Source organism: Meleagris gallopavo, chromosome 2 (genome assembly GCF_000146605.3).
Source record: "Meleagris gallopavo isolate NT-WF06-2002-E0010 breed Aviagen turkey brand Nicholas breeding stock chromosome 2, Turkey_5.1, whole genome shotgun sequence".
Taxonomy (NCBI): Eukaryota; Metazoa; Chordata; class Aves; order Galliformes; family Phasianidae; genus Meleagris; species Meleagris gallopavo.
Window position 1 is genome coordinate 103,778,221 of NC_015012.2, and position 23,265 is coordinate 103,801,485.

General features: G+C 47.6%; 3 protein-coding genes across 8 annotated transcripts in view; 2 read left to right on the forward strand and 1 right to left on the reverse strand.

Annotated features, from left to right (window-relative positions):
- Positions 1–7,687, reverse strand: part of HADHA (hydroxyacyl-CoA dehydrogenase trifunctional multienzyme complex subunit alpha) — a 24,007-nt gene extending 16,320 nt beyond the window's left edge. Inside the window, exons 1-6 of the mRNA XM_003204563.3 lie at positions 7,574–7,687; positions 3,359–3,400; positions 3,198–3,268; positions 2,489–2,622; positions 1,128–1,266; positions 16–135 (exon numbers count right to left, since the gene is read on the reverse strand). Of these exons, the coding sequence (XP_003204611.1) occupies positions 16–135; positions 1,128–1,266; positions 2,489–2,622; positions 3,198–3,268; positions 3,359–3,400; positions 7,574–7,661 (594 nt within the window). The 5' untranslated portion in view covers positions 7,662–7,687. The remainder of the gene's footprint in view (positions 1–15; positions 136–1,127; positions 1,267–2,488; positions 2,623–3,197; positions 3,269–3,358; positions 3,401–7,573) is intronic.
- Positions 7,657–20,258, forward strand: HADHB (hydroxyacyl-CoA dehydrogenase trifunctional multienzyme complex subunit beta). 2 transcript variants are annotated; one of them, XM_010708028.3, is made up of 16 exons: positions 7,657–7,994; positions 9,095–9,169; positions 9,518–9,559; positions 10,990–11,089; positions 11,663–11,707; positions 12,569–12,668; positions 13,757–13,844; positions 14,388–14,575; positions 15,542–15,722; positions 16,998–17,119; positions 17,935–18,014; positions 18,099–18,146; positions 18,309–18,396; positions 18,528–18,602; positions 19,389–19,553; positions 19,675–20,258. In XM_010708028.3, the coding sequence occupies exons 1-16, from the start codon at positions 7,667–7,669 to the stop codon at positions 19,708–19,710; spliced, it is 1,761 nt and encodes a 586-aa protein (XP_010706330.1). In that variant the 5' UTR covers positions 7,657–7,666; the 3' UTR covers positions 19,711–20,258. The 2 variants fall into 2 exon arrangements, with proteins under 2 accessions (XP_010706330.1, XP_003204612.1); XM_003204564.4 differs by having other exon boundaries at positions 7,907–7,998.
- A 1,226-nt stretch (positions 20,259–21,484) lies between these two features.
- On the forward strand, positions 21,485–23,186 carry LOC104910019 (sterile alpha motif domain-containing protein 12-like). 5 transcript variants are annotated; one of them, XM_031552637.1, is made up of 3 exons: positions 21,485–21,669; positions 22,178–22,287; positions 22,496–23,186. In XM_031552637.1, exons 2-3 carry the CDS (start codon positions 22,228–22,230, stop codon positions 22,802–22,804), a joined length of 369 nt encoding a protein of 122 aa, XP_031408497.1. In that variant the 5' UTR covers positions 21,485–21,669; positions 22,178–22,227; the 3' UTR covers positions 22,805–23,186. The 5 variants fall into 5 exon arrangements, with proteins under 5 accessions (XP_031408497.1, XP_010706332.1, XP_010706331.1 ...); XM_010708030.3 differs by having other exon boundaries at positions 21,486–21,669; positions 22,187–22,287; XM_010708029.3 differs by having other exon boundaries at positions 21,487–21,669; positions 22,199–22,287.
- The last annotated feature ends 79 nt before the right edge of the window (positions 23,187–23,265 follow it).

Genomic DNA, 23,265 nt, shown 5'->3' on the forward strand with positions numbered 1-23,265 from the left:
TTTTCTCCTACTTACCATCTTTGGCAGCCGCTGAGTTCCCCCTGCCCCTGGCAGGAGTCCCAGTAATACTTCAGGTGTTCCCAAGATTGTTTTCCTGTCCTTCGTTGCTATTCTGTAGTGACAGGCAATGGCAACCTTAAAAAAAGGAAGGGACAACTGAAGGTTTCCCTGGGAAAGACCACAGAAGTGAGCATCCATCAAAAACGTTTCTTGTACATACAGCTTTGGCTTTCCTCCTAGTTCTATCCTGAGTCCCTAACTCAGCTGGCTCAAATTCCTTCAGTGCTTGTTAGGGCTTCTTCTAGCACACTCAGAGCTGATGGTAACAAAGAGCTACTGACATGAACATGAGACTAACAATCTGAATCAAGCTATTTTCAAACCTCGTTAATTTAAATCTCACTGAGACCTTTAAGGACTAGAGTCACACACTGCATTTAAAGCACGATTCCATTTACAGATCACCCATGATATAATCACTTCATCACCAAGTCCAGATCAATCGCTGTGCTTGTAAAGATGTGATTGCATAAGAAGTATGCAAGCAACTTAAGACTATTCCCATGATGTGGTTCCACTTTAGCAACAAATTTGCTCTACGAGTTACTGCTGTCTTAGTTTACAATACACTGAGTGGAGATTATGAAGCAGATACTGCACCCAGCTGAAGGGGCAAGCAAGGGAAAGGGCACGCAGGCCAGGGTGGAGCCTGGCCAGATTCCCCACACTCATCCCTCCCACAAGAACCTTTAAAAGAACAGAAGCTGTTGGGATGTGAGACTCATTTCCAGCCTGAACTCTGCCAGCAGTACTTATGCAAATTCAATGCCCGCTGGAAACAGCCTGTTTGCCCTCGGATGCTCTCATCTCAATGTTATTCTGGCCCACACACACCATATCTGCCTACCTGTCTTCTGACAGAAGCAGGAAAATTAGCATGGCAGAGCTCTGAAGCTCAGAAGCTCCAAACCATTAACTTGCCACAAACTCATTTGAATGGATGTAATGAATCCATGCCAGGTCTCAAAACCCTCACAGGGTAGACCTGCAGGCATCATGTGGATAACTTGGTAGCACCGGTTCTCTAACTCCCACTGCTGCTTAGCAGGCCCAGAACTGCTCAGTACCTCCAGTCCTCCTCCCAGGCAGGAGCCACTGATGGCAGCAACTATGGGCTTTGGAGACTGCTCAATTTTTTCTAGCATCTTCTGTCCTTCCTGAGAGAGCTGAGTCACTTCCTGAGAAGTCTTGCAGGCTGCAATCATGCTGCAGTGAGGCAGAAAGGCTGATCAGAACTGGAAAAGCACTGAGAAAACAGCAATAAAATGGAAAGTGCTTCAAGGAGTTTGCTCCCCTTTTCCCACAAAGCTCCAGTGACTGACAGACAGGCCAGAGCTATTCAGTCCCACAGTCTTAGATTAACTGACAACGCAGGAAGACTACTAAATTCAGTGGGTTAAGTCACCACATGCTGACACTGGTTTGTGCTTGCAGGCAGTGAATGAGTTCCCTTGTGTCAGGGCTTTGAAAGGCTTTGGGGGAGAAGAGGAAGGGGTCATAGGAAAACCCAAAGCACTTGCCAGAAAGGGTGCGGGGAGAATCCAGGATCACTTTTTAGAGAAGCAGATGGCCAGGCTCTGATGCTGCACTCTGCCAATTAGAGACTCCCTCAGCCAATTATTCCCATGGAGGCTAGAACTGTTTGCCAGGCAGGCACAACTCAGCAGGCTTGTAGTGCTGAGGCCAGCAGGCACCTCTTAAACACAACCTGTCCTTTTGCTCTGCTCTTGCTACCCCCTCCTTCCCACCATATCACATATCAAGTGCCTGGCCTTATTCACGAGCAGAGCAAAAAGGTAATAAGTTTTTTGAAAGGCTGGTTTGTCATTTACCTTCCTGAGAACTTAGAGTTTTCTGGCTTTTAATGTCTTTAAACAATAATTCTGCCCTGCCTGAGGTCAGGACTAACAGCACTCCAGGTCCCAGTGAGAGCACCCACACACCCTGTGAGCTCCCCACACTGAATGGCCCAGGAGGCTGCTTGGATGCTTCACATGGCAGGAAGCCAAGTCCTGCCTCATCGAGGGGCCGTGCTGGCAGACAACCAGGCACTCAAACCCAGCTTAAATGAAGCTCTGCATGTAAATTATCTGCTCTTGTTGCGTCCCGGCCCAAAGCACAATGCTAACCCCAGAGCCAGGAAAGGAACTTTCCTTGGCTGCACCCCAGCACGCAGGAAGGAATGACCCAGTGCTACAAGCAAATTGAGTTTAATGACTAGCCAAGCTCCTTTTTATCAAGGACCTGACTTCGTCTGAGCAAGCTGCACATCCGGTGCACAAGGATTTCACACCCAGCCTCTGCCTCACCCCTGGGGAGAAGTCAGTGACAAACTGCTCAGACTGCACAGCACACCAGGACTCTGGTCCTGATTACCAGACTTCAGAGGAAACACCATCAGCATAACTTGTAAAACCCATAAACTTACTCAATATCTGCTCCAGCAATAAAAGAACCTGGCTTTGAAGAGATGAGGACGGCACTTTTGACTGCTTCATTGGCCCAAATCTCATTCATTACTTCAGTAAACTCTGCATTCAATTGTTTGGATAGTGTGTTCACCTGAAGGCAGCAAAGAAACATTGTAAATAGGGATTGCAGGAGATTAAGAAAACATGCATGGAAGACAGTCTGATTAAAAAAAAAAGCCAAGGCCAATGGCAAACCTGAATGCATTTTCCAATCTGTCAACAGAAGGAATAGGCCATTCAGGAATTCACTCAGACTATTGCTTGGTATAATTATAATCAGAAAATCATTACGGTTGGAAAAAACCTCCAAGATCACTGAGTCCAATCATCAGCCTATCCTCACTGTGCTCACTAAGCCACGTCCCTCAGTGCCACGTCTCCACGTTTCCTTAACACCTCCAGGGACAGTGACCCCACCACCTCCCTGGGCAGCCTGTTCTAATGCTTCACTGCTCTTCTGGAGAAGAAATGTTTCCTAATATCCAACCTGAACCTCCTCTGGTGCAACTCAAGGCTGTCACCTCTCACCCTCTCATTAAATGTCCAAATGCTCACTGTCCAATTTTTACTTTGTTCACAACTTTGAAAGGCTGCAGGTTAAGGATGATCTTGGTCTGAAATCATAGCATTTTCAGTGCCTCCTCTGCACTGCAGCTGGAACAGTACCTTTGAATTTGGTGTGTTGAAGCGTACAACAGCAACATCTCCTTTGATATCGTAGCTCACGTGGGTTCTAGCTGGAAACAAGCAGGAACACGTTATCAGCTTATGTTCAATGGGTTTTAGCAAAGAAGATGAACTCACATACAAAAAATCTTCAAGCTTACCCTGAAGAGCAGTGGAGGTGGAGACATTACGGCAAGCATAGCCTAGAGAAAAGATGTTGCAGATGTTAAATGAATGCTCAGTAATCTCAGCTGCAGTGTCCCTTATTAATGTATCTTCCTGTCTCCCTTTGTGCCAAGCAACATTACAGAAAATCCTGATCATCAGCCTGCTCCCTCTTTAAGGCTCTGTGCTACCAGCAGAGTTCAGCACACTCCATGCTATGGAAGTCACCTTCACACACAGCTGCCACCCTGCAGCTTCCAATACAGGAATGCCAAGCTGAGGGCAACAACCAAAGCCTCATTCCTCAAAAGCTGAGGAGAGACAACAGAGGCAGCACATGGGGGTGTTTTGCCATCAGGGCGCACAGTTCAACACAGTAACCTTCAGATCTCGTTGCACTTTGGGGAGTTCGGAGCCTTCAAGTTATTCTCCATAGATCAAATAATTGCCCTACAATATTCCTGCAAAAATATACTTGTGACCTGTGCCAACACCAGCATTACTTCATAGACAGCAGGGAGTGCACCTGGTAAGCCAGAGCAAGAGCACACGATGTTTATTCTCTCCTCCATTCTCTATCAACTAAATACCAGATCTATCCCTACCAATTACAGGAAGAAGCATCCAGGCAAACTTGTTTTGTTTCAAAGCACTCCAAAAACTCAGACCACCATACAAACAAGTTCTGTCTGCAAGTGAAACCCCAAATCTCCTTTTTCTGCTGAGAAACTGTATTTTGTCCAACAACCTGTTGCTACACAAATGAACCCCAGCTCTGTTTGAGTGACCTTGATCCTGACCAACAGGATCTTCTTCTACTGCAGACCTATGCTGAATCACTGCCAAAGCTGCTTCTCACACCGTAGTGCACACCTACCAATGGCAAACTTAGCTGGGGGAGGTATATTGCTTAGTGCTGATAGTAGGTTCAAGATGAAAACAATCCCTTTCCCAGCAATTAGGTAGAAAATTCAGCAGAGGAAAGCTGCAATCCCTCCCTGCACCCCACCAGCAGGTGCTCTCTCCCCCCCGCAGCCCCACCAGACAGCTCAGGGCTGAAGCTCCCCTGCACTTTGACCCTCCTTCCACCCCGCCGCAGTGCTGGCAGCAGGCTGTGACCTTTGTGCTCCATTCCTCAGGTCCTACACACACACAGGGCTGCACACAGGACGGAAACTGTGCGTCGCTCTGCACCCAAATGCCATCTTATAAACAACGAGTGAATGGATTTCCACTCCAAAGCTACTCTGAAGTATTTGCAGGCCACAGCGTGGCCCAGGTTGCAACTCCCCTAAACTTTTAGCGAGCTGTAGACAGGTATTTCTGAAACTAAGCACACATTTGAGCACAGTTTGACAATAATCTCTTTGCTGGAAGATGCTCCTCAGTATCATTCTCTGCATTATAACTTAGCAGCATTTTAACCTGGCAAAAACAACATCAGTGCTCTGCCAAGAAGATTGGCACCGTCTGAGTTCTTTCACTTTAATCCTGCATTTCTTCCAGGCATATCAGGAAGGAGAATTAGATCAAATGAATCTCAGTTGCAAAGCAGACGATCGTGTTCTCCTTCCACACCCACAACCAGATTCTGGTAGAGCAGGGACAGCAACATCTCTCCCCAGTGCTTACCAACAGTTTCCTCCATTGTATGACCCCAATCCAAAATAATACGAAGAAAAACATGAAAAATGAATTAACCTTATCCTACAACCAAACACGTTTTCCTCTTTCAAATTCCTTCACACAAAACAGACTTTTGAGAAAACCTTAAACCTTGAATTCTACTTTGCTTTCAGGTTTAGCAAAACAAAAGATAGGAAGAGGGGGGAAAAATAATCAAGGGCAAGGCTGAACAAATCTCACCATACTTTAAACACAAACTCTTTGGGGAATGCTAGTGTCGCAAGAGTAAAAGCAGCTTAACAACCAAGTGAGGTTTCATCAGCCTGAAAGCCTTTTATTTTAGATCCCAGCACACTTGTTTTTAGTTTTGGATGTGGAAGATATTTTCCACGTTTACTTGGTCACAGTACGTCTGCTTCAGGAATCAAATCATTCAGCAACAGTGCTGGTAACTTGCCAAGATCAGAGCCAGAAACCCCTCCTTTGTGATTCTGAGGGTAACAGCACAGCATCAGGCCAGATGCACACTTCTGCCATGTCACTAACGAGTCACTCCAGAATTAAAACTTTTGAATACAGACCAATTTTGCCTACTTCATTCATTCCAACTGAAAAACCGTCTGGAGAAAGAATGCTTCATAAAAATTGCTTTCGGGACTCAGCACACAACTTCTTTCCTGACAGCTAGCCAGGACCCATTTCCTCCCACTTTCTTTTCTACCATTTCCCTGCTACTTCCCTACCCAGCACTTCCCTGTGCTCACCCAGAGATGGCAGACCACTCGAGCTGGGATCAGGATCCATAGGTGGCTGAGAAAAGGCTCCTTGTAGTCCTGAGCTAAGCTGAGCAAAGCCAACGAGCTGCAGCACTTCCAGCCTCTCCTGTAAGCTGCAAGATGGGAAATGTCTGGCACACTGAGCCTCGCTGTCCCCTCCGGGAAGCTGTCAGCACACGTAGCTGAGCAGGTAGGGCTTGCTCCTGAGTTTTTCTTTAGCCTACTTACTGCCTTTTGCATGCTTTCTGGCCTGCCCTAGCTAGGTTTGCATGCTGCTTGATAAACGCTTTGTTGCAGCAGAACAACACCATTAATTATGGTAAGCAACAGCAGCTCCAGGACTGTAATGAAGAACATTACTAGAAGAAACAAATCCACCAACGATGGCCCCAGAAACCTCTGGAGTTCCCACAGTTCTGCTCGTTATCAACTGCAGCACTCTGCTCCTGTAGCAACCAGGTCATGCACAAATTTGCTCCAACACCATATGAAGACAGGCATTAAGTTCCAGGAAACAGTGCTAACTTCAGCTCTACATCCATAGAAGATTCTAAGGCCCTTCAGAGCACAAAAATTGGCTGCTTCCAAAAGCCTGAGCTTTGTTCTCAGATCTTACTTGTGGTGCTGGTGACTCCTCTCTTTGGAACTTCTATAGGGAAGCACTGCAAATCAGGTCAGGGAGCAAATGTATAAGGGAGAAATGCTTGCACACCAGAATTATGGCAGACTGTGGTGCACTAGAGGTACTCCCCAGCCATCTGGGGGCTCCTGGCACCACCAGGTGCGTGCAAATGGGTCCCAAAAACAAAGGTCTCCCCCAGGGGCACAGAAACACTGAGGTGCTATGAGAGCTGCCCCAGGAGCCAGACAGACATCCAAGGACATGGGGACAGCCCTCATGCACACACACAAGGACACAAGGACTGCCTTGTCATTTCAACATACACCATGGGACACCTCCAGAGCCACACAGACACTCCCCCAAATGCACACATGTACAGAAGACATACAGAGAGCAGCTATCCTATAGGGATACCACAGCTCCCCAGGACATGGGGACACACTGATATCCCCATTGTGGGGATACAGAGGCCACAGGGGTGAGATCTTGGCATGAGATGGCAGCTCCCTCAAGGAGGCACACACCCAGGAGCTCCCCTGCCCCCCCCCCCACCATACCTCAGCAATTCCCATCTCCACCAGCCTCCACAATACATACACAGACCCACTCTACTCAGTAACCCCCTCACATCTCCCAGGAAGACTCTCATGTGTGGATACACCACTTCAAAGCCCCTTTACCCCCAATATACTCCTAACAAAGTCTTCACCCAGTGGGAACAGCGGGCCTTACAGAATCACAGAATGGCCAGGGTTAGAAGGGACCTCAAGGATCATGAAGCTCCAACCCCCTGCCACATGCAGGGCCACCAACCTCCACATTTCATACCAGCCCAGGCTGCCCAGGGCCCCATCCAACCTGGCCTTGAACACCTCCAGGGATGGACGGGGCATCCACAGCCTCTCTGGGCAGCAGTTCCAGCACCTCACCACTCTCACAGTAAAGACTCCCCTCCCCTCACAGATCCCTCTGGTAACACAACGCCTTTTCCCCTCACAGCCCTCCTGCTGCCACACATCAGCACACCGCCCTCTGCCCCTCACAAACACCTCAGGTGCCACCTGCACACCACACCCCCCTCACAAACCCTCTTGCGAGGCCTCCACACCCCCCAACCCGACCCAACCACCCGCCATTTCACCACTGACCCCCCACCTCGCGCACGGCTCCCTCCCCCCGCGGCTCACCCTCAGTCGCCGGGCGGCGTGGCGGGCAATACTTAGCTGCGGCCGCGAAGCGCCCCAAGCTGCCGATAGCGCGCACTGCGGCCGCCATCTTCGATGCGCGCGAGGTCGAATGAGGGAGAGGCCGCTAGGAGAGGGGGCTTCGCGCCGCGCCCGGGGCTGCCCACATTACTGCCTGTCTCCGAACACCGCCGGTTTTTGGTCCCCTCTCTCCTCCACGTTGTTCAAGGAGAGCCGGTGGCTGTCTGTGCTAAATCGGAGGTGGCATCAGTGCGGCGGCGGAGGAGGATAAATCGGGGTGTTTGTGATTTTTTGTCAGGCAGATCAACGGGCAGCCCTAAAGGCGGTAGGGGGCCTTCCGGAGGGCAGCCGGCGGCGGCGGCGGCGGCGGTGAGAGGGCGGCGCGGGGGAAGCGCAGGCGGAGGTAGGTGAGTGTTGTGGGGTCGTGAGGGGAAATTGTTGCTTATGGGGGGAAATAATGATTTATGAGGGGAAATAGGGGCTAGTGTGGGTTAATGGGTGTGGAATTTGGGGGAGGATGGGGGTTGTTGGTCCCTGTGAGTGGGTATTGGAGGGTTTGTGTGGGGTGTGAGCAGGGGACGTGTGAGGGGTGTGGAACAAGTGTGTGGAAAAAGTGTATGGGATATGCTGTGTGTGTACGTGAGGGTGGAGGGGCTGTTGTGCAGGCAGGGCAGGTGTTGTGGGTTCTGGGTCACTGTGTGTGTTGAGGAGTCTCTGGGGTCCCTGAGGGTTTCTGGGTAAAAAAAAATAGTAAAAATAAATGATGTTATGCTTTTAGGAGAGTGAAATCCACGAGGGGGTGTGCCTGTTTGGTGGGGAGGGTGGTTGTGTGGGCTTGGGTATGTGGGAACTGCTGTGGGATACGGGCAGAGGTGCAAAGGATTAAGAGGGGAGGCAGAGAGGGATGATAGAGAAGAGAGGCAGTCTGGTTTGGGGGTCTTTATCTGTGTGAGGAGTCTGAAATTGGCTTGTGGCATGCCATTCTAGTCAAACGGAATCGTGGAATTGAATTGGAAGGGACCTTTAAAGGGGAGTGCTGTGTGGGATGTTGTTCTGCTTACTGTGGGGATAGCCAATGAGAGTTATTGGGGTTAAGGTTAAAGGTAGTGGTGTGAAATTGTGCCAAGAGAGTGCGTCAGGAGGATCACGCTGGTCATGATGTTGGCTGGACTCTGGGACAGTATTCCAGGGGGGAAGTGGTGGAATACTTATTGAGGGGGAAATCTAAAACTGCTAGCTGCTGACAGATCAGAGCTGGGTCCTCCAGGAGATAAGTGTTTATTTACAGGGGTATTAGCAGGCTGCAGTCACAAGCCAGTCACTTCATCTGTTTGATGCTGTACAAGAGAGGTGTAACAGAAAGTAATCTCTGTGACTGCTGTTCTTGGATCAGCTTCTGTTTCTTCCCTTTCTTTGGCTCTGTGTGAAGCAAGCAGATTATTTCCCTTGAAATTATTCCAAATAGATCAGAGTGGACTATTAGCTGTCTTTCTCTACCTCTAGATATCAAAATGACTTCTATGCTGACCCATACCATCCGAAACCTCCCTGCTTCCTCAGCATGGGCTGTCAGGGTCTGTAAGTATGTTTACATTTATTAAAACCTTGGATTGTTGGGTCATAACGTTCTTTCTAAGTGTTAGCCTTTGAGTGGATGCTTGTAGCTGAATTTTTCTTCCATTGTCATCTGTTTCTTAAACAACTAATTCCATTGTTGATGCATTTCTCCTTCCCACGTATGGGAAGACTTTCATGCTAAGTATGAGCTGTCATTTTTATGAACAGAGTAACAAAGACTATCCCAGTGATATGTAGGTGCAGTTGTCTCACTGTGACAATATTTTAACGTTTCTTACAGAAACCAGAAATGTTTTTGACACTTAAGATTTGACTGATGCTTTTCCTTCTTTTTGTTTTGCTTTTCAGTTGCTCGATCTCTCAGCTGCTCTTCACAGTTACAAGCTCCAGGTAAAGTGAAAGCACCAGAGATCCCATTGGGTCTGTGCTAAAAGGCTGTGCTTCCCTTTTCCAGGCACACATCTCAGAAATGCAGTGCAGACAGCTGTAGATCAAGAGTGCCTTTCAAAAGTTGCAAAGAAGTAAAACTCCAAGCAAAACACCATGGTGGAATGCTCCAAACACCTGAGGGCCTCTCACTCCCAAAAGCTGCACCCGTTGCAGAGCTCACAGCACATCCTCACCTGATTTTTTAGAGTCTAATCTGAGAAGCTAAGCTAGGAAGTTATAAACTGGATATAACCAGATGTCTTTTCCTGGAGAAGAGGGAATTGCCCTTGACTAGGAGGAGATTGTGGAGTTAGCTCTGACGTCCAGTGAGACTCGGGTCTCAGCAGAGCTGCTGAGAGCACACAGTTACAGAGATAATTAGCTGTGGTTCTCACTGAGCAGTTGGGGTGTTGTGGGGCTCTAATATTGATTGTGTGCTTGCTCAAGTGTCTAATGCTTTGAGCTGCCTGGATTTGAGAAAAGAAAGAACCAAGTGGTAGGTTCCTTTTACCTCCTTAGTTTTGCACAGAGAGCCTTTAAGAAAAACCATGAACTGTGCTGGAGTTTCATACTTGTGTGTGTACTCACACAGCGTGCTATTTAGCCAGATTTAATCTGGTTTTGTCCTTTAATGGTTTGCAAATGGAATTACCCCATGCTGCTGTATATGCTTATTGTGATTTGCACACCTGAGTAGGTTAGGAAATTCTCACTGAATTCTCACTGAAATCTGTCAGTTTTCACTCCAAAAGAGCTGTGACAGTGACCTGTTGAGCTGCATTGTGGTACTACTTTATCTTGATCCTGAAATAATTGGATACCTTCAAGTAACAAGTTACCTGCAGCAACTGTCTGCACTCTTTTCTCCTGCTTTGCTATGGAAGTGCCAGTTAGTTATTTCTTGAAAGTTGATTTATCATGAGTTATCTCACCTTTACTGTGCAGTGGGAATGCAGATATAAGTAGCTACTTTGCAAGGTGGATCTTTGTCTGCTGTTTCTTAGTGAGAGACTGTGATGTCTGACTCTGGCTGCAGGGCTTTCAATTTGCTCTGCTTCATTTGTACTGTAAGCTGTGCACCATTTGTAGGTATTTCTGTTTCTGCACTGCTCTTGCCAGTGTTAAGGAGACTAGGAGTTACATGCATTTATTCTCAGCAGTGCTGTTGCCTCAGCACAGCTATCTATGAATCTCTGTGCTGATGGGGGAAATGCTGAGTTGTCAAACCATTTTTACAGATCACCTAATTAACCAGAGACAAGATTACAACATGAGCTTCTTCCTGCAATGCTTTTGACTTCTGCACCAAAGGAGAACGTTTTCCCCAGTTTTCTTTTAGTTTTAACAGCTCTAAATTTGCTTGCTAATAGTTAAGTATGCTTCCCTTTTAGCTGTTCAGCCTAAGAGTAAGAAGACCTTAGCCAAAAGTGGTGTGAAGAATATTGTTGTGGTGGAGGGCGTCCGTATTCCATTCTTGCAGTCTGGCACCTCGTAAGTATAACATAAGAAAACACTTCACTGGTACTGGAAAGGAATGGGCTTGCTTGTTCATCTTCATGTAGTTATTTCTCTAATGCCTGCAAGTGCTGAACTGGCAATAAGTTAGATTGCTGGCAGCTATTCCATCTTATTTTCTGAAAAAGTGTGATTTGAAGATTGCCCAGGGCTATGAATTCTACAGAGAATGAGAGTCAGTGCTGCATATCCAGAGGAAACCTTTGATGATGCATGTGTAGCACACAAAGCAATGCATTTCTCAAAACCAGCAGGACAGGCATAGAGAATCTGCTCTAGACTCCACAAATTCACAGTTAAATTTAGGAGCAGACCTATCTAAGGATGGCTGTGGGTATCTTTGTTCTCCTTTTCAGTGCGTGTAGCATAGTGATTCTGTGCTGACCTATCCACAGTTAGTTTTCACAAGTGGTGGTGTGAAATGTTCCATAAATGCACTGGAGCATTTCAGATCACCTGTTCTGTGCAGCTGCTTACAGTGTTTGGATGAAGTCATTTTCTGTGGCTTTCTGTCACTTAAATTTTTGCCTTTCCTTTTTTTATTTCTAGGTATGCAGATCTTATGCCCCATGACTTAGCCCGAGCAGCACTGCAGTAAGTAATCTAAATTTCCTTTTTATTTGGTGGCTTGCAGTGCATTAAACTATGTTTGAATCCCACTGTTCTTAACCACTGCCTACGGTGGGATTTCCTGTGTTGGTGTATTTGCCACAATGTTTGGACAAATTATGCAGTTTTCCTAATGAACTGTGAAAATAGACTGCTAGTTTTCTGTGTCTCTTTATAGGAGCTTTATATGTTCCTATACCAAAAGGAATTGGCTTTGTTATCTCTAAGGCATTCTTCCTTTAATTTGGATGTTGGAAGACTCAAATTGGGGAATGTGCTAACAACCATTTCTGGAGGGAAATAGGAACTGGTTTCATGAAGTTATGTCATCATTTAACACCTGTTTACGAGGGTGGATAGTGATAGGACAAGGGGGAATGGTTTTAAACTGAGACAGGGGAGGTTTAGGTTAGATCTTAGGAGGAAGTTTTTCAGCCAGAGGGTGGTGAGGCACTGGAACAGGTTGCCCAAGGAGGCTGTGGATGCCCCATCCCTGGAGGCATTCAAGGCCAGGCTGGATGTGGCTCTGGGCAGCCTGGTCTGCTGGTTGGTGACCTGCACATAGCAGGGGGTTGGAACTGGATGAGCATTGTGCTCCTTTTCAACCCAGGCCATTCTATGACTATTTATAGTAGTGTTATTGCTATGATTTTTTTTCAGTTTGTACTGAATTGCACTTGTCACTAAGTACACATACAAGCAAGATTTCTTACAAATTTGGGCAGCAGGTGTAGCTCCACCGTTGCCTTGTTCTCTAGGCAAGCTAATGGAGGATAGAAGCTTGATGGTAGAGGCAAGGTCATTGTTCAATGCTGCAAATTCTATTTGTTTCTCTCTTCTCCTTAGGGGGTTGCTGAACAGGACCAGTGTACCAAGGGATGTCGTTGATTACATTGTGTATGGCACAGTTATCCAGGAAGTGAAAACAAGCAATGTTGCCAGAGAGGTGGGTGATGTGCAGCTCATCTCCTTTAAGTCAGATTTCAGCAGCTAGTAAGAAGATAATAAAGCCCTTACAAAAAATTCTGGTACAGTGTATTTGGGAGTATAGGCTATTTGTGCAGTATTCTCTTATCCAATAACTGCATGGGAATCTGCCATAGATCAAATGCATTTTGATGCTGTGAAGCCTCTGCTTGATTCTTCCCTGAAATGACCAATTGGACTCAATTACTGGCTTGGCAGAAGTACTTGAGAGGAGCAAAGCATGCTGTGATAGATTGCTTTGTATTTGTTTTAGTTGGCTGATCAGATGCAGCATTTAAATGAATTGAAATGGAGAAGCTTAGTTGCTCTTTTTCTGGCAAGCAAAAAATACCGTTTGCATGTTAGACGCAGAAAGAAATTGATCCACTGAAGGAGGTGGCATGTGATTTTCTGTTATTCTCTGCAACCAGGCTAAGCCATTACGTAACACGTGCTGGAAACACTGAGGAGATTGTGAGGCTCTGGATTCCACCAGCAGTTTTATCCTTGTATATGCAAATACTTGCTTTGGTCACCTGCCAGTCAGATGGGGCTGTGGTTTAATTTTAACTTGGAGCAACTGCTGAACTTTAAACTAGTTGGCCACGTGTCAACTAGGGAAGGTCATGGTGTGAGCAATTCTGTGCTAGGAGGTTGGGTCAAATCAGACACAGCTTTCCAAACTGCAGGAAATGTTTTCTGTTCTGTTTCAAGCAACTCAGTGCCTTGTACTGAGAGTTCTAAATAATTTTTTTTCACGTGCCACTTTTGCAAATAATGTGAATAAAGGATGATGCTGTGTATTTGAAAGCTCCTTTGAAATGGTGAGTTGTGTGGTTAGGTTGTTCTTGGGGGTTGTCTACATGGCTTGAGAGCCCTGAGAGGTGGGCAGCTGCCTTCTCTTGTTCCCAGGGAGGGGTGGGAAGTGCTGCTGCAATAATTGGCTGAGTAGAAACTCGATGTACTTGTCTGCTTAGTCTGCAAAGGTGTGTTACTAGGGCAGAAAACAGCTCTGTCCCCGTTGAGCAAAATGCCTATGTTTTAACAGTCATTCCCTGTTGCTCATAGGCTGCTTTGGGAGCTGGCTTCTCTGACAAAACTCCAGCCCATACAGTCACCATGGCTTGCATTTCTTCAAACCAGGCTATGACCACAGGTATGTTGGCTTGAGAAACAAGCTGTGGTTTGCAACTGAGCTTAGCAATTCTCCCTCCATCCCTCGTCTGGCTTGTGCTGCTTAGTGACTATAACTAAGGATCTGAATAAATTCTGGAGTGGAAGGAAAGATTTTGAGCCAACGAAGTGCAACACAAACTGAGTATTCTGCAGTAGGCTTGCCAGCAGCTTGACACTGTTTATATTCAGCCATGGTATCTGCTCAGCATCCATGTTTGCCTGGAAGGAAAAGACAGAATCTTGATGAGGAAGTTGCTGCCTTTCAGCTTGCTGTCAGCCTGGGCAGAATGGAAGACAAAGATTGAGTTAGTATCTTGATTTCTTGGGGACATTCTTCTTCCAGCTGCTGTGTGGGGCACAGAATTGGAAGCAAAGTATGTTTGTCCCATCATTTCATTAAGCACATGCTGTATAACACGGCTGAAGTCAGTGGCTGAAGGAGGAAATAAACTGTAGTTGTGTAGGCACTGATGGGTAAGCATTACTTCTCCTGCAGCTCTCATGGGAACCTCTTGTCCTGCAGGCATAGGTTTGATTGCAGCTGGACAATGTGACGTCGTCGTAGCAGGAGGTGTGGAGCTGATGTCAGATGTTCCCATTCGTCACAGCAGGAAGATGAGGAAGACCATGCTCACCCTGAACCGAGCCAAGACCGTGGGCCAAAAGCTTGCCCTGATTTCCAAAATTCGCCCTGACTACTTTGCTCCTGAGGTAATGTTTTCAGGCATGTAGATATTTAAACTAAACTGTTTTATAGGGAGGTATAACACAAAGTGAGGCAGATACATTTTTAGCTTCACTGGAGAGCATAAATAACAAGGGCTTAGGTAATTGCCTTTCAGTCTCCCTTATCAGCTCTCTGTGATTTGAGTTAAAACTAAGTTGATTAGTGCAGCTTATAGCTCTCATGACTGCATTGTTTTTACCTTGTCTCCTTACGTGTTGGTCTTCAGTAACCCAACTTATTTCAACATTTTGGACCTCCTCCTCTTTCTGCAGCTCTTAACCGAGCTGTGTGCTGGAAGCTACAAAATGGAAGCTTTATTCCATCGATGCAAAGATTATAAAATGGTTGTAAAGCATTCAGAGGAGTTTTTATTTCCTAAATAAGACAAGTGACGTGCACAGAAAAGGGAAATCCTTGGTGTATTAGTATGCTTATTGTTTGATTAATGCAATATGTGTTATGCTTGCTGTTCTCAGCCAAATCCTGCTGGATGTATTCAGCTTCTCTAATGGGAATTAGCAGCCTGTTGGTTAATGGCAGGAGCCACTCTGGTAGTCCTCTGAACGAGGTGAATTAAGGCATGATAGAGACAAGAAGGAGAAGCAGTTCCTTCCATCACCTCTGAATTTGTCACAAGAAAACTGTATGTATCCCTGCTGCTGGCCACCTTTGGTTGGACTGCAGGGAAGCACAGTGTAGCAGTGATGAGATCCCAAGTCCAAAATGAAAACTGTGGACTTTAAATCCATGCAGGGATTTCCTGTCTGCTTTTGGAAGAAGAAAAGCTAAGCTGAACTCACCCCACATCTCTGATTTGGCCTGTGGGAGTGTCTGGAGTTGAAACTTGTCCCAAAAAAGGGAGTCCTTGTTCATACATGTTTCATAAACTGCCCGTAACCACTGTAGGGGTGGCTGTGCTGTGTGCTGACTTTATTTATCTTGCTTTGTAGCTACCAGCTGTGGCAGAGTTCTCCACCAGTGAGACTATGGGGCACTCTGCCGACCGCTTGGCTGCTGCCTTTGCAATCTCCCGAGTGGAGCAAGATGAGTACGCCCTCCGTTCACACACACTGGCCAAGAAAGCCCAGGAAGAAGGCTTGCTCCTTGATGTGGTGCCCTTCAAAGTGCCAGGTGAAAGTGCACATGTTGCTAGCATGCACTAAGTTTGGTAAAGAAATACTTCATTTGGAAGAGGAGATGAAGTCGTGAGGTTTGATTCTTCACGTTCAGTGTAGGTTTTGTGTTTTAACACTCTGGCAGCTTGGTCTGGTGGTTGGCAACCCTGTACACAGCAGGGGGGGGTTGAAACTAGATGATCATTGTGGTCCTTTTCAGCCCAGGCCATTCTGTCATTCTATGATATGCCCTCTGTTGCTCGGTGGAAACGTACTGACTTAGGAGCATGTGTTTAAACACACATATCTAAACATATAAATTTATCCTTACATGTCTAGATTTTGTAGTACCTACTTTGTATCCTTTCTAACATGATGATTGAGCAAGGAAAATCACCAAACACTGTACTCCAAGATAATAACAAATGGCCTAATAAAATCATGGTCTGATGAATCAGGGTTTGGTTAGGAAGGCCTGAAACTTGAATACCTGGTTTCATAGAATAGAATTAGAAATAGAATTAAGCTTGGGTTGGAAGGGACCTCAAAGTTCACCTAGTTCCAGCTTGGTAGCATCCAGTTCCCCAGGCCTTACAGTCATTGCTCAGGTATGAAACAGTCTGAACACTTCTGTGGGGGGCACTTTTATTGTGGGGTTAATTTCCTAATGAGGCCTTACTTCTGCAGATCTGCAGTTACCTGCAATCTGTGTGCTAAAATTGGTACTTGTTAGCTGGTGTGTTTAAGCAGCCAGTAGTGTCATAGATGCATATGTGGCTCTCTAGGCTGGATGTGGCTCTGGGCAGCCTGGTTTGGTGGTTGGCGACCCTGCACATAGCAGGGGGTTGAAAGTAGATGATCACTGTGGTCCTTTTCAACCCAGACCCTTCTGTGATTCTGTGATTTGATTATTTCCAGTGCTTTTACTTCCTTGAATCTCGACACGTAAGCATATACTGATTTAGACTCAGTTCTCCAATTTAGGCATTGGAAGCTGAATTTAAAGTCTTTTATCAGCTGGATTTACAGTGTGCTGATTTTCTTCTTACAGTAAAGAGTCTGCAGCAATTCCTTGTATTTCAGTCTTTAGAGAGGAAGTAAAGTAGCTTCAGTTTTAAGTGTTATTTTTTCAGCCATGTTAAACATCCTGATACCACAGATAGATTTTCCCGTTTTCTTCCTCCAACATGTCACAAAAAGCATATTTTTCTGCCTTTGTTTCTTTTTTTTTCTGGAATCCTGATGTTCATATATGTTGCTTACTTATATTTTTGTTAAAAACCATCCACAGGCAAAGATACAGTTACCAAAGACAATGGGATCCGTCCATCCTCCCTGGAGCAGATGAGCAAACTGAAGCCAGCTTTTGTCAAGCCCTATGGAACTGTCACAGCTGCCAACTCATCCTTCCTGGTAAGACCTGTGTGAGCCAGCAGGGGAAAGTGGTAGTCAAGAATTAAACCCTGAAATTTTGTCTGTTTTTACCTCTTTGCTTTGCTGTAGCCATCTCTTGAAAAGCACAGAGTTGATTGTTCAAAGGCATACATAGAAGTTCTGTCCCTGATGGGACTGATTGCATTGCAAGTCTGGGAGTCAGTAGTTTTTTAGACTAAACTTGTCACTTGATGGCTTACCCTCCACAGAGCAAAAGAAGAGATTTCTATAGCATGTGTATGGTGATGCTCTCTTCTGCATAGCTCTTGATTTTCATAGAATCATAGATTGGCCTGGGTTGAAAAGGAGCACAATGCTCACCCAGTTCCAACCCCCTGCTGTGTGCAGGTCGCCAACCAGCAGCCCAGGCTGCCCAGAGCCACATCCAGCCTGGCCTTGAATGCCTGCAGGGATGGGGCATCCACAGCCTCCTTGGGCAAAATTTTTTAACACTTTTTAAGAAAGCTCTTTTCATAGAATTGTAAAATCACTTTGGTTGGCAAGCACCTTCAAGAAAACATCAAATCCAACTGTCAGCCATTCTGAAGTCTAAAGTAGTTCTTTAAATTAGGTGGGGTTTATCTGACTCCTGAGATTTCATAGGATTCAGTTAGGCAATGCAAATGACTGGGATGCAATAGCAAAACCAGCTCTAGAGATCTTGGGGTGCTGTGGCAGAGCCTGGAAGCTCTGGTTACATTTGGGTACTCCTCAGGAGGGCTGCCAGGCTCGTTCTGTGCGGTGTGTGCTTGCTCTTGGGGCAGTGACCTTATGGGTTTGTCTGCCTCTTGTAGACGGACGGTGCCTCAGCGATGCTGCTCATGTCTGAAGAGAAGGCTTTGGCACTAGGATACAAACCCAAGGCCTACCTAAGGTAAACAAGGGACTGGATGGGGTCTGAAGCCTGCTTTTGCTTCCTTCTCCTCTCTCTGTTACTAATAGCATTTGTTTTGTGCAGGGATTTTGTCTATGTGTCCCAGGATCCGAAGGACCAACTGCTACTGGGGTAGGTGACGATGATAAAGAGCATCTCCTAACAGTTGATACTAGCACACCAGCACAAATGCTGTACTGTGCATCCTAGGGAGAAGGAATGTTAGCTGGAGAAATGGGAATAATCATGGGAAGAAACATATATGACTCCTGTTTCTTACCTCTTCTTCATCAGTCCAACATATGCTACTCCCAAAGTGCTAGAGAAGGCTGGTCTGACCATGGCTGATATCGATGTGTTTGAATTCCATGAAGCTTTTGCTGTAAGTGATGCTGGAACACCAAAGCTGCCTCTAACTGTAAAATGTTTTGTGGCTGTGGGTAATCTCAGGATATCTTGGGTTTGTTAGAACTATCTGCAGGCTTTCCTTAACGTCTGTTCTCTCCCTTTTAGGGGCAGATACTGGCTAACATGAAAGCTATGGATTCAGACTGGTTTGCACAAAACTACATGGGCAGGAAGTCAAAGGTAAGGACTCTGCCAGAATGTTTTTATCTTTAATTTCTAATCAAAATGATTGGATTCCACACTGTGGCTAGTGCTTCTGTCGTGCTTCATGGGGAGAAGTCATAGAATCATGGAATCATAGAATGGCCTGGGTTGAAAAGGAGCACAATGCTCATCCAGTTCCAACCCCCTGCTATGTGCAGGGTTGCCAATCACCAAACCAGGCTGCCCAGAGCCACATCCAGCCTGGCCTTGAATGCCTCCAGGGATGGGGCATCCACAGCCTCCTTGGGCAACCTGTTCCAGTGCCTCACCACCCTCTGGGTGAAAAACTTCCTCCTAATATCCAACCTAAACCTCCCTTGTCTCAGTTTAACACCATTCCCCTTGTCCTATCACTATCCACCCTTGTAAACAGCCGTTCCCCCTCCTGCTTATACGCTCCCTTCAAATACAGGAAGGCCACAGTGAGGTCTTCCCAGAGCCTTTGTGTCTTGTTTCTTGAACTCTGGGTTAGCAAATCCCAATCTGAACAGCTTCTGTGGGAGTGGTGGCATTCCCCATGACAGCAAGAGGTGGAAACCTAGACACACTGTAGTGACTGTTGGGAATTAAGGCAGTGGATGAGGTCAGTCCTTCCAATTGCCTTCAAACAGCACAGGCTGCAGTGAAGCAGTAAAACCCTTTGGCACAGTTTTGTGCTGTCACCAAGCACGCTAAGAAACACTTACCAAGCCCACGTGCTGCACTGTTGTGGTGAGGGCAGGCTGCCTCTTTACGTGTGCGTCACTGTGTGTGTGCTTGTAGGTTGGAGCCCCTCCCTTGGAGAAGTTCAACACGTGGGGTGGTTCCCTCTCTCTGGGACATCCATTCGGTGCCACTGGCTGCCGCCTGGCAATTACTGCTGCCCACAGGTTGAAGAAGGAGGGAGGGCAGTACGGCCTGGTCGCTGCCTGCGCTGCAGGAGGGCAGGTAATGGTGCTGCACTGTCTTTTGCTGTACACTCAGAACGAGGGTTGTGGTTACGTGTGGACAGCTGTTCTGTTACCATCAGTGCTTTTTCTGACCTCTCTTTTTCTCTCTCCGTTTTTAGGGGCATGCGATGTTGGTGGAGCTCTACCCTCAGTAGTGGGATGAGGGACTGCTGAAAGAGTATTCATGTATCCTGTGCCTGGCAATGCCATTTCAATGCACTAATGAAAACATACATACAGTCCTTCTTGGGAAGGACTTTTGGTGGCCTTTGTATATAACTTTCTGCTGGTAATTGTCAGCTAACGAGCGCACTCTTAAGAAATATTCCACTTCCAGGAGAAAATAAAAGTTAATACATCTCTTAGTGTCTCCAGTGTCCTTGTAACCACACTAGTCTCAACTGTAATTCTTCAGTAATCGAGATTTGGTTTGGGTTTTTGTTTATTCCTGGAGAAAAAGAATGATTCCGGAACAGAGTACAAAGAGTTTGGGGATGAGGAGATGCACAAAGTGCTGAATGTCAGCAGGCTGAGCTGAGAGTTAAGGTGCTGCTGTTCTCAGAAATGGTTTTAAACTCAAGTGACTGAGGTTGTTCGAAGGAGGATGTTTACTGTACAGTGTCTGAACAGCATTGGAATGAGCAAATTGCTTCTGAGAAATGAGTGTCACTGACGTTAGCCTCAATAAACCAGAAAAACAAAAGTTTGGATTGCTCTTTTTTTTCCCAATCTGTTTTCATGAAGAGTTTCCATGGAGGTTGTGGGGGGTGTCTCTGCTCAGGTCTCTGCTTTCTGAAGTGTGAGACAGCTTTTCTGAAACATGTCCAGAAATCATACTGAGCTCCAGAGCCCGCATGGATCATCAGAACAACCCCTGCTTGTGTATCCTGTGGCAGCCTACATGCAACTCGTGTTCTGAAAATTCAGAAGTAGAGGCAGCCTAACACTTACGTAGAATCACTTCGGTGATAAACTTCAGTTGTTCAGACTTTGTAGTCTTTCTTCCAAGATTTTGGGAAGGAGAGATTTTGTGGAGGGTTCTTTTGGTTAATGTTCTGAGTTGTTTTCCTCGCTCATTTTGTGTTATAAAGGGGATGGCTTGGGTTACTCACCAGGCAATACAGATTCATCCAAAACAAGCTGCAGAAACCTTTAGGTCCCATGTACGAACGAAACCAATCCTGCAAGTGGGCTGGCACAGCCTGAGATAAGAGGTGGGCGGTGACTGTTTGTTCCTGGCTGTAAATCTTGTGCAGTGCTGCTGCTCTGCACTGAAGGGAGCACTGCACAGCGGCGTGGCTGGGGTTGAAAGTGAGAACATGGGGAGAAGCTCTTTGGTTTTGGATTAGTACTTGGTGTGTTTCTTGGCCAAGCATGCGCAGCATCAGAGCTGATGTCCCAGCAGAGGGAAGTTCTGGTGGCACAGCAAGGCACCTTATGGGCAGGTGCCATGCTGTGAGCCACAATCAGACCTCTCTGAGACTGAAAATCCATTCCTCTGCCCATGTTTAGGTAATGGGGCGAGTCCAAGTCATGGAACTCTATGCAGATATCTCTTTGGAGTCTGGAGGTGGGGAAGAAGATAGCTGGAGAGCAGGAGCTGATCTATGCTGGCCATTCCGTGCTTCCCTGCTGATGGTTGTATGTCAGCTCTGCAATCCCTAGTGTTCCTGTGCATGTAGGAGTGTGTTCCCATGGCTGTGGTATCGTGCAAGTGCTACAAGCTCTGCACCCACCTGGCTGCATGTGGCATTTTTCTTCCAGCAGCTGCAAATTGCATAACTGTGCAGTCCTACTTTGCAGGGGGGAGAACAAGCACGACCATCCCAGCACAAACCCTGGGGGTTGTTGCAGGCAGTGACTGGTTCCTACAAGCTCAGTGGGGCAGGGCTGCAGCCTTTGGGACATGACTCATCCCTATGGCTCATCCTGGTCTGGTGCCCGCTGCCTCTCCCCAGTGTTGGGGTGAGGCTGCTGTGTGCGTCCACACTGATCTGTGCGGGTACCTGAGGGCTTTTCCCCGTGATGCAGGCAGAGATGGGCCTTTTCTACAGCTGATGGGGACAGGAGATGGAGGAGCCTTTGCAGTGCTCCCTCGCCTGCTCACGACTAAGGTTGGTGCCATGCTCTGTGCTCCTCTGACCTTAGGAAATCCTGCGCTTGGGGCTGGCTGGGGTCTCAACAACCCCTGAGCTGCGTGGGGAGGATGCAGCCAGGCAAAGAGGAAGGGGGGATCACGATGTCAGCTCACAGAGCAGCCGTGCCCCTGGCAGCCCTGTGTTGTGCCTGCAGAGGGAGTGCCCGGGCAAAGGTTCCTTCTGCTTTCCTGGTTTCAGTGCTGCGGGTCTGTGCTCCACCAGGGGGAGAGGTGTGAAGGGGAGTGTGGTGAGGAGGGGGATGGAGGGGAGATCCAGGCTGGGCTGGGAGCATTGGGGCATGCTGGTGCCCCTCGTTATCCCCAGGTTTGTGGAGGGGGTGGGGAGCTGGGGCTGATCTCATTTCCTGGGTGCTCCGGGATCTGCACCCTCACACCGAGCACCAGGACTTCATCTCAGCTTTGGCCCAAGGAGGGGCACGAATCGAGTGGTCTGCACTGGGTGAGGGAATCGGTGTTCACTGCAGTTATCGCAGCCCTGTTTGCAGGGAGCCCCTGCACCTGACTGGATCCCCCCATGGAGCCCCGGATACAGGATGGAGCTAAGGAGCTGCAGGAGGGATGTTTGCCCAATAAGGTGAGCAGAGGGCAGCAGCTGCAGCCCCCACAGCGGGCAGGTGGGAGACAATATGGGGATATGAATGCAGTCACTGGCACAGGGATGGCAGAAGGGCCACGTTTCAGGATAGGTGATTGCGGCACGGAGGGCCACCCTGACCCTGTAACTCCCATGGGGCTGGGAGGCAAAGGGACACCCACATCTCACCCCTCTCCTCCTAACACAGGTGCCCCCAGCAGAATGGACGGTGCCAGAGGTGTGTGCATGGCTGAGTGCACGACACGGGGACCTGGCACCTCTGGCAGCTGAGCATGCGGTCACCGGGAGAGCCCTGCTGCGCTTGACGGAGGGGACGCTGCAACGCATGGGGGTGGCACCGTGCAGCCGACGCTGGGAGCTGCTGCAGGAGCTGTTGGGCCTGCGTCTGCAGCAGGAGCTGGAGGAGCTGCTGTGCATCGTCGAGGGGGAGCAGCATCCAAAGGGCCATGGTGATGTCCCCACAGGTGGACCAAGATCACCTCCATCCCCAGAGTGAAGGCTGTGGGCAGGGAGGTGACGCCATGTGATGGAATTAAGCACATGACATGGCAGCAGTGCTGGAGGGAGTCTTGAGGCCACAGTGTCCCCAAAATATCCCAAACACAGCTGGTGATGTAGGGATGCACATGGAGAAGGTGGCTGCTGGGTGACACCAGTGGGTGCTCCTGCATCCTGTAGGGCGGGGGGGAGCCTGGTGACAATAATGCAGTGGGGACTGTCCCCATCCATCAGATACTGCTGCAAGTTCCGGGGTGCAGCAACCCACATCATGGGACCTCCCTTAGTTGAGTATTGTACATCACCTGGGGTTGGCAGAATGAGTAGGGCATGGGGCACAGCTGTGGGCCTCAATAAACATGGCTGGGTCTGTGAAACTGCTGAGTGGTTGTGCCTGAGTGATATGCCACCTCCTGGGCAGCACGTGTAGGGCTATCCCTTATTCTGCCCTATTTCCCT

Excerpts from the sequence above, each read along its gene's own strand:
- HADHB (XM_010708028.3), top strand. The coding sequence starts at position 7,667 with ATGCGCGCGAGGTCGAATGAGGGAGAGGCCGCTAGGAGAGGGGGCTTC. Across the intron at positions 11,090-11,662 it reads TTCTTGCAGTCTGGCACCTC|GTATGCAGATCTTATGCCCC; the intron begins GTAAGTATAACA and ends TTTTATTTCTAG. Across the intron at positions 18,397-18,527 it reads AATTCCATGAAGCTTTTGCT|GGGCAGATACTGGCTAACAT; the intron begins GTAAGTGATGCT and ends TCTCCCTTTTAG.
- LOC104910019 (XM_031552637.1), top strand. The coding sequence starts at position 22,228 with ATGGAGCCCCGGATACAGGATGGAGCTAAGGAGCTGCAGGAGGGATGT. Across the intron at positions 22,288-22,495 it reads AGGGATGTTTGCCCAATAAG|GTGCCCCCAGCAGAATGGAC; the intron begins GTGAGCAGAGGG and ends CTCCTAACACAG.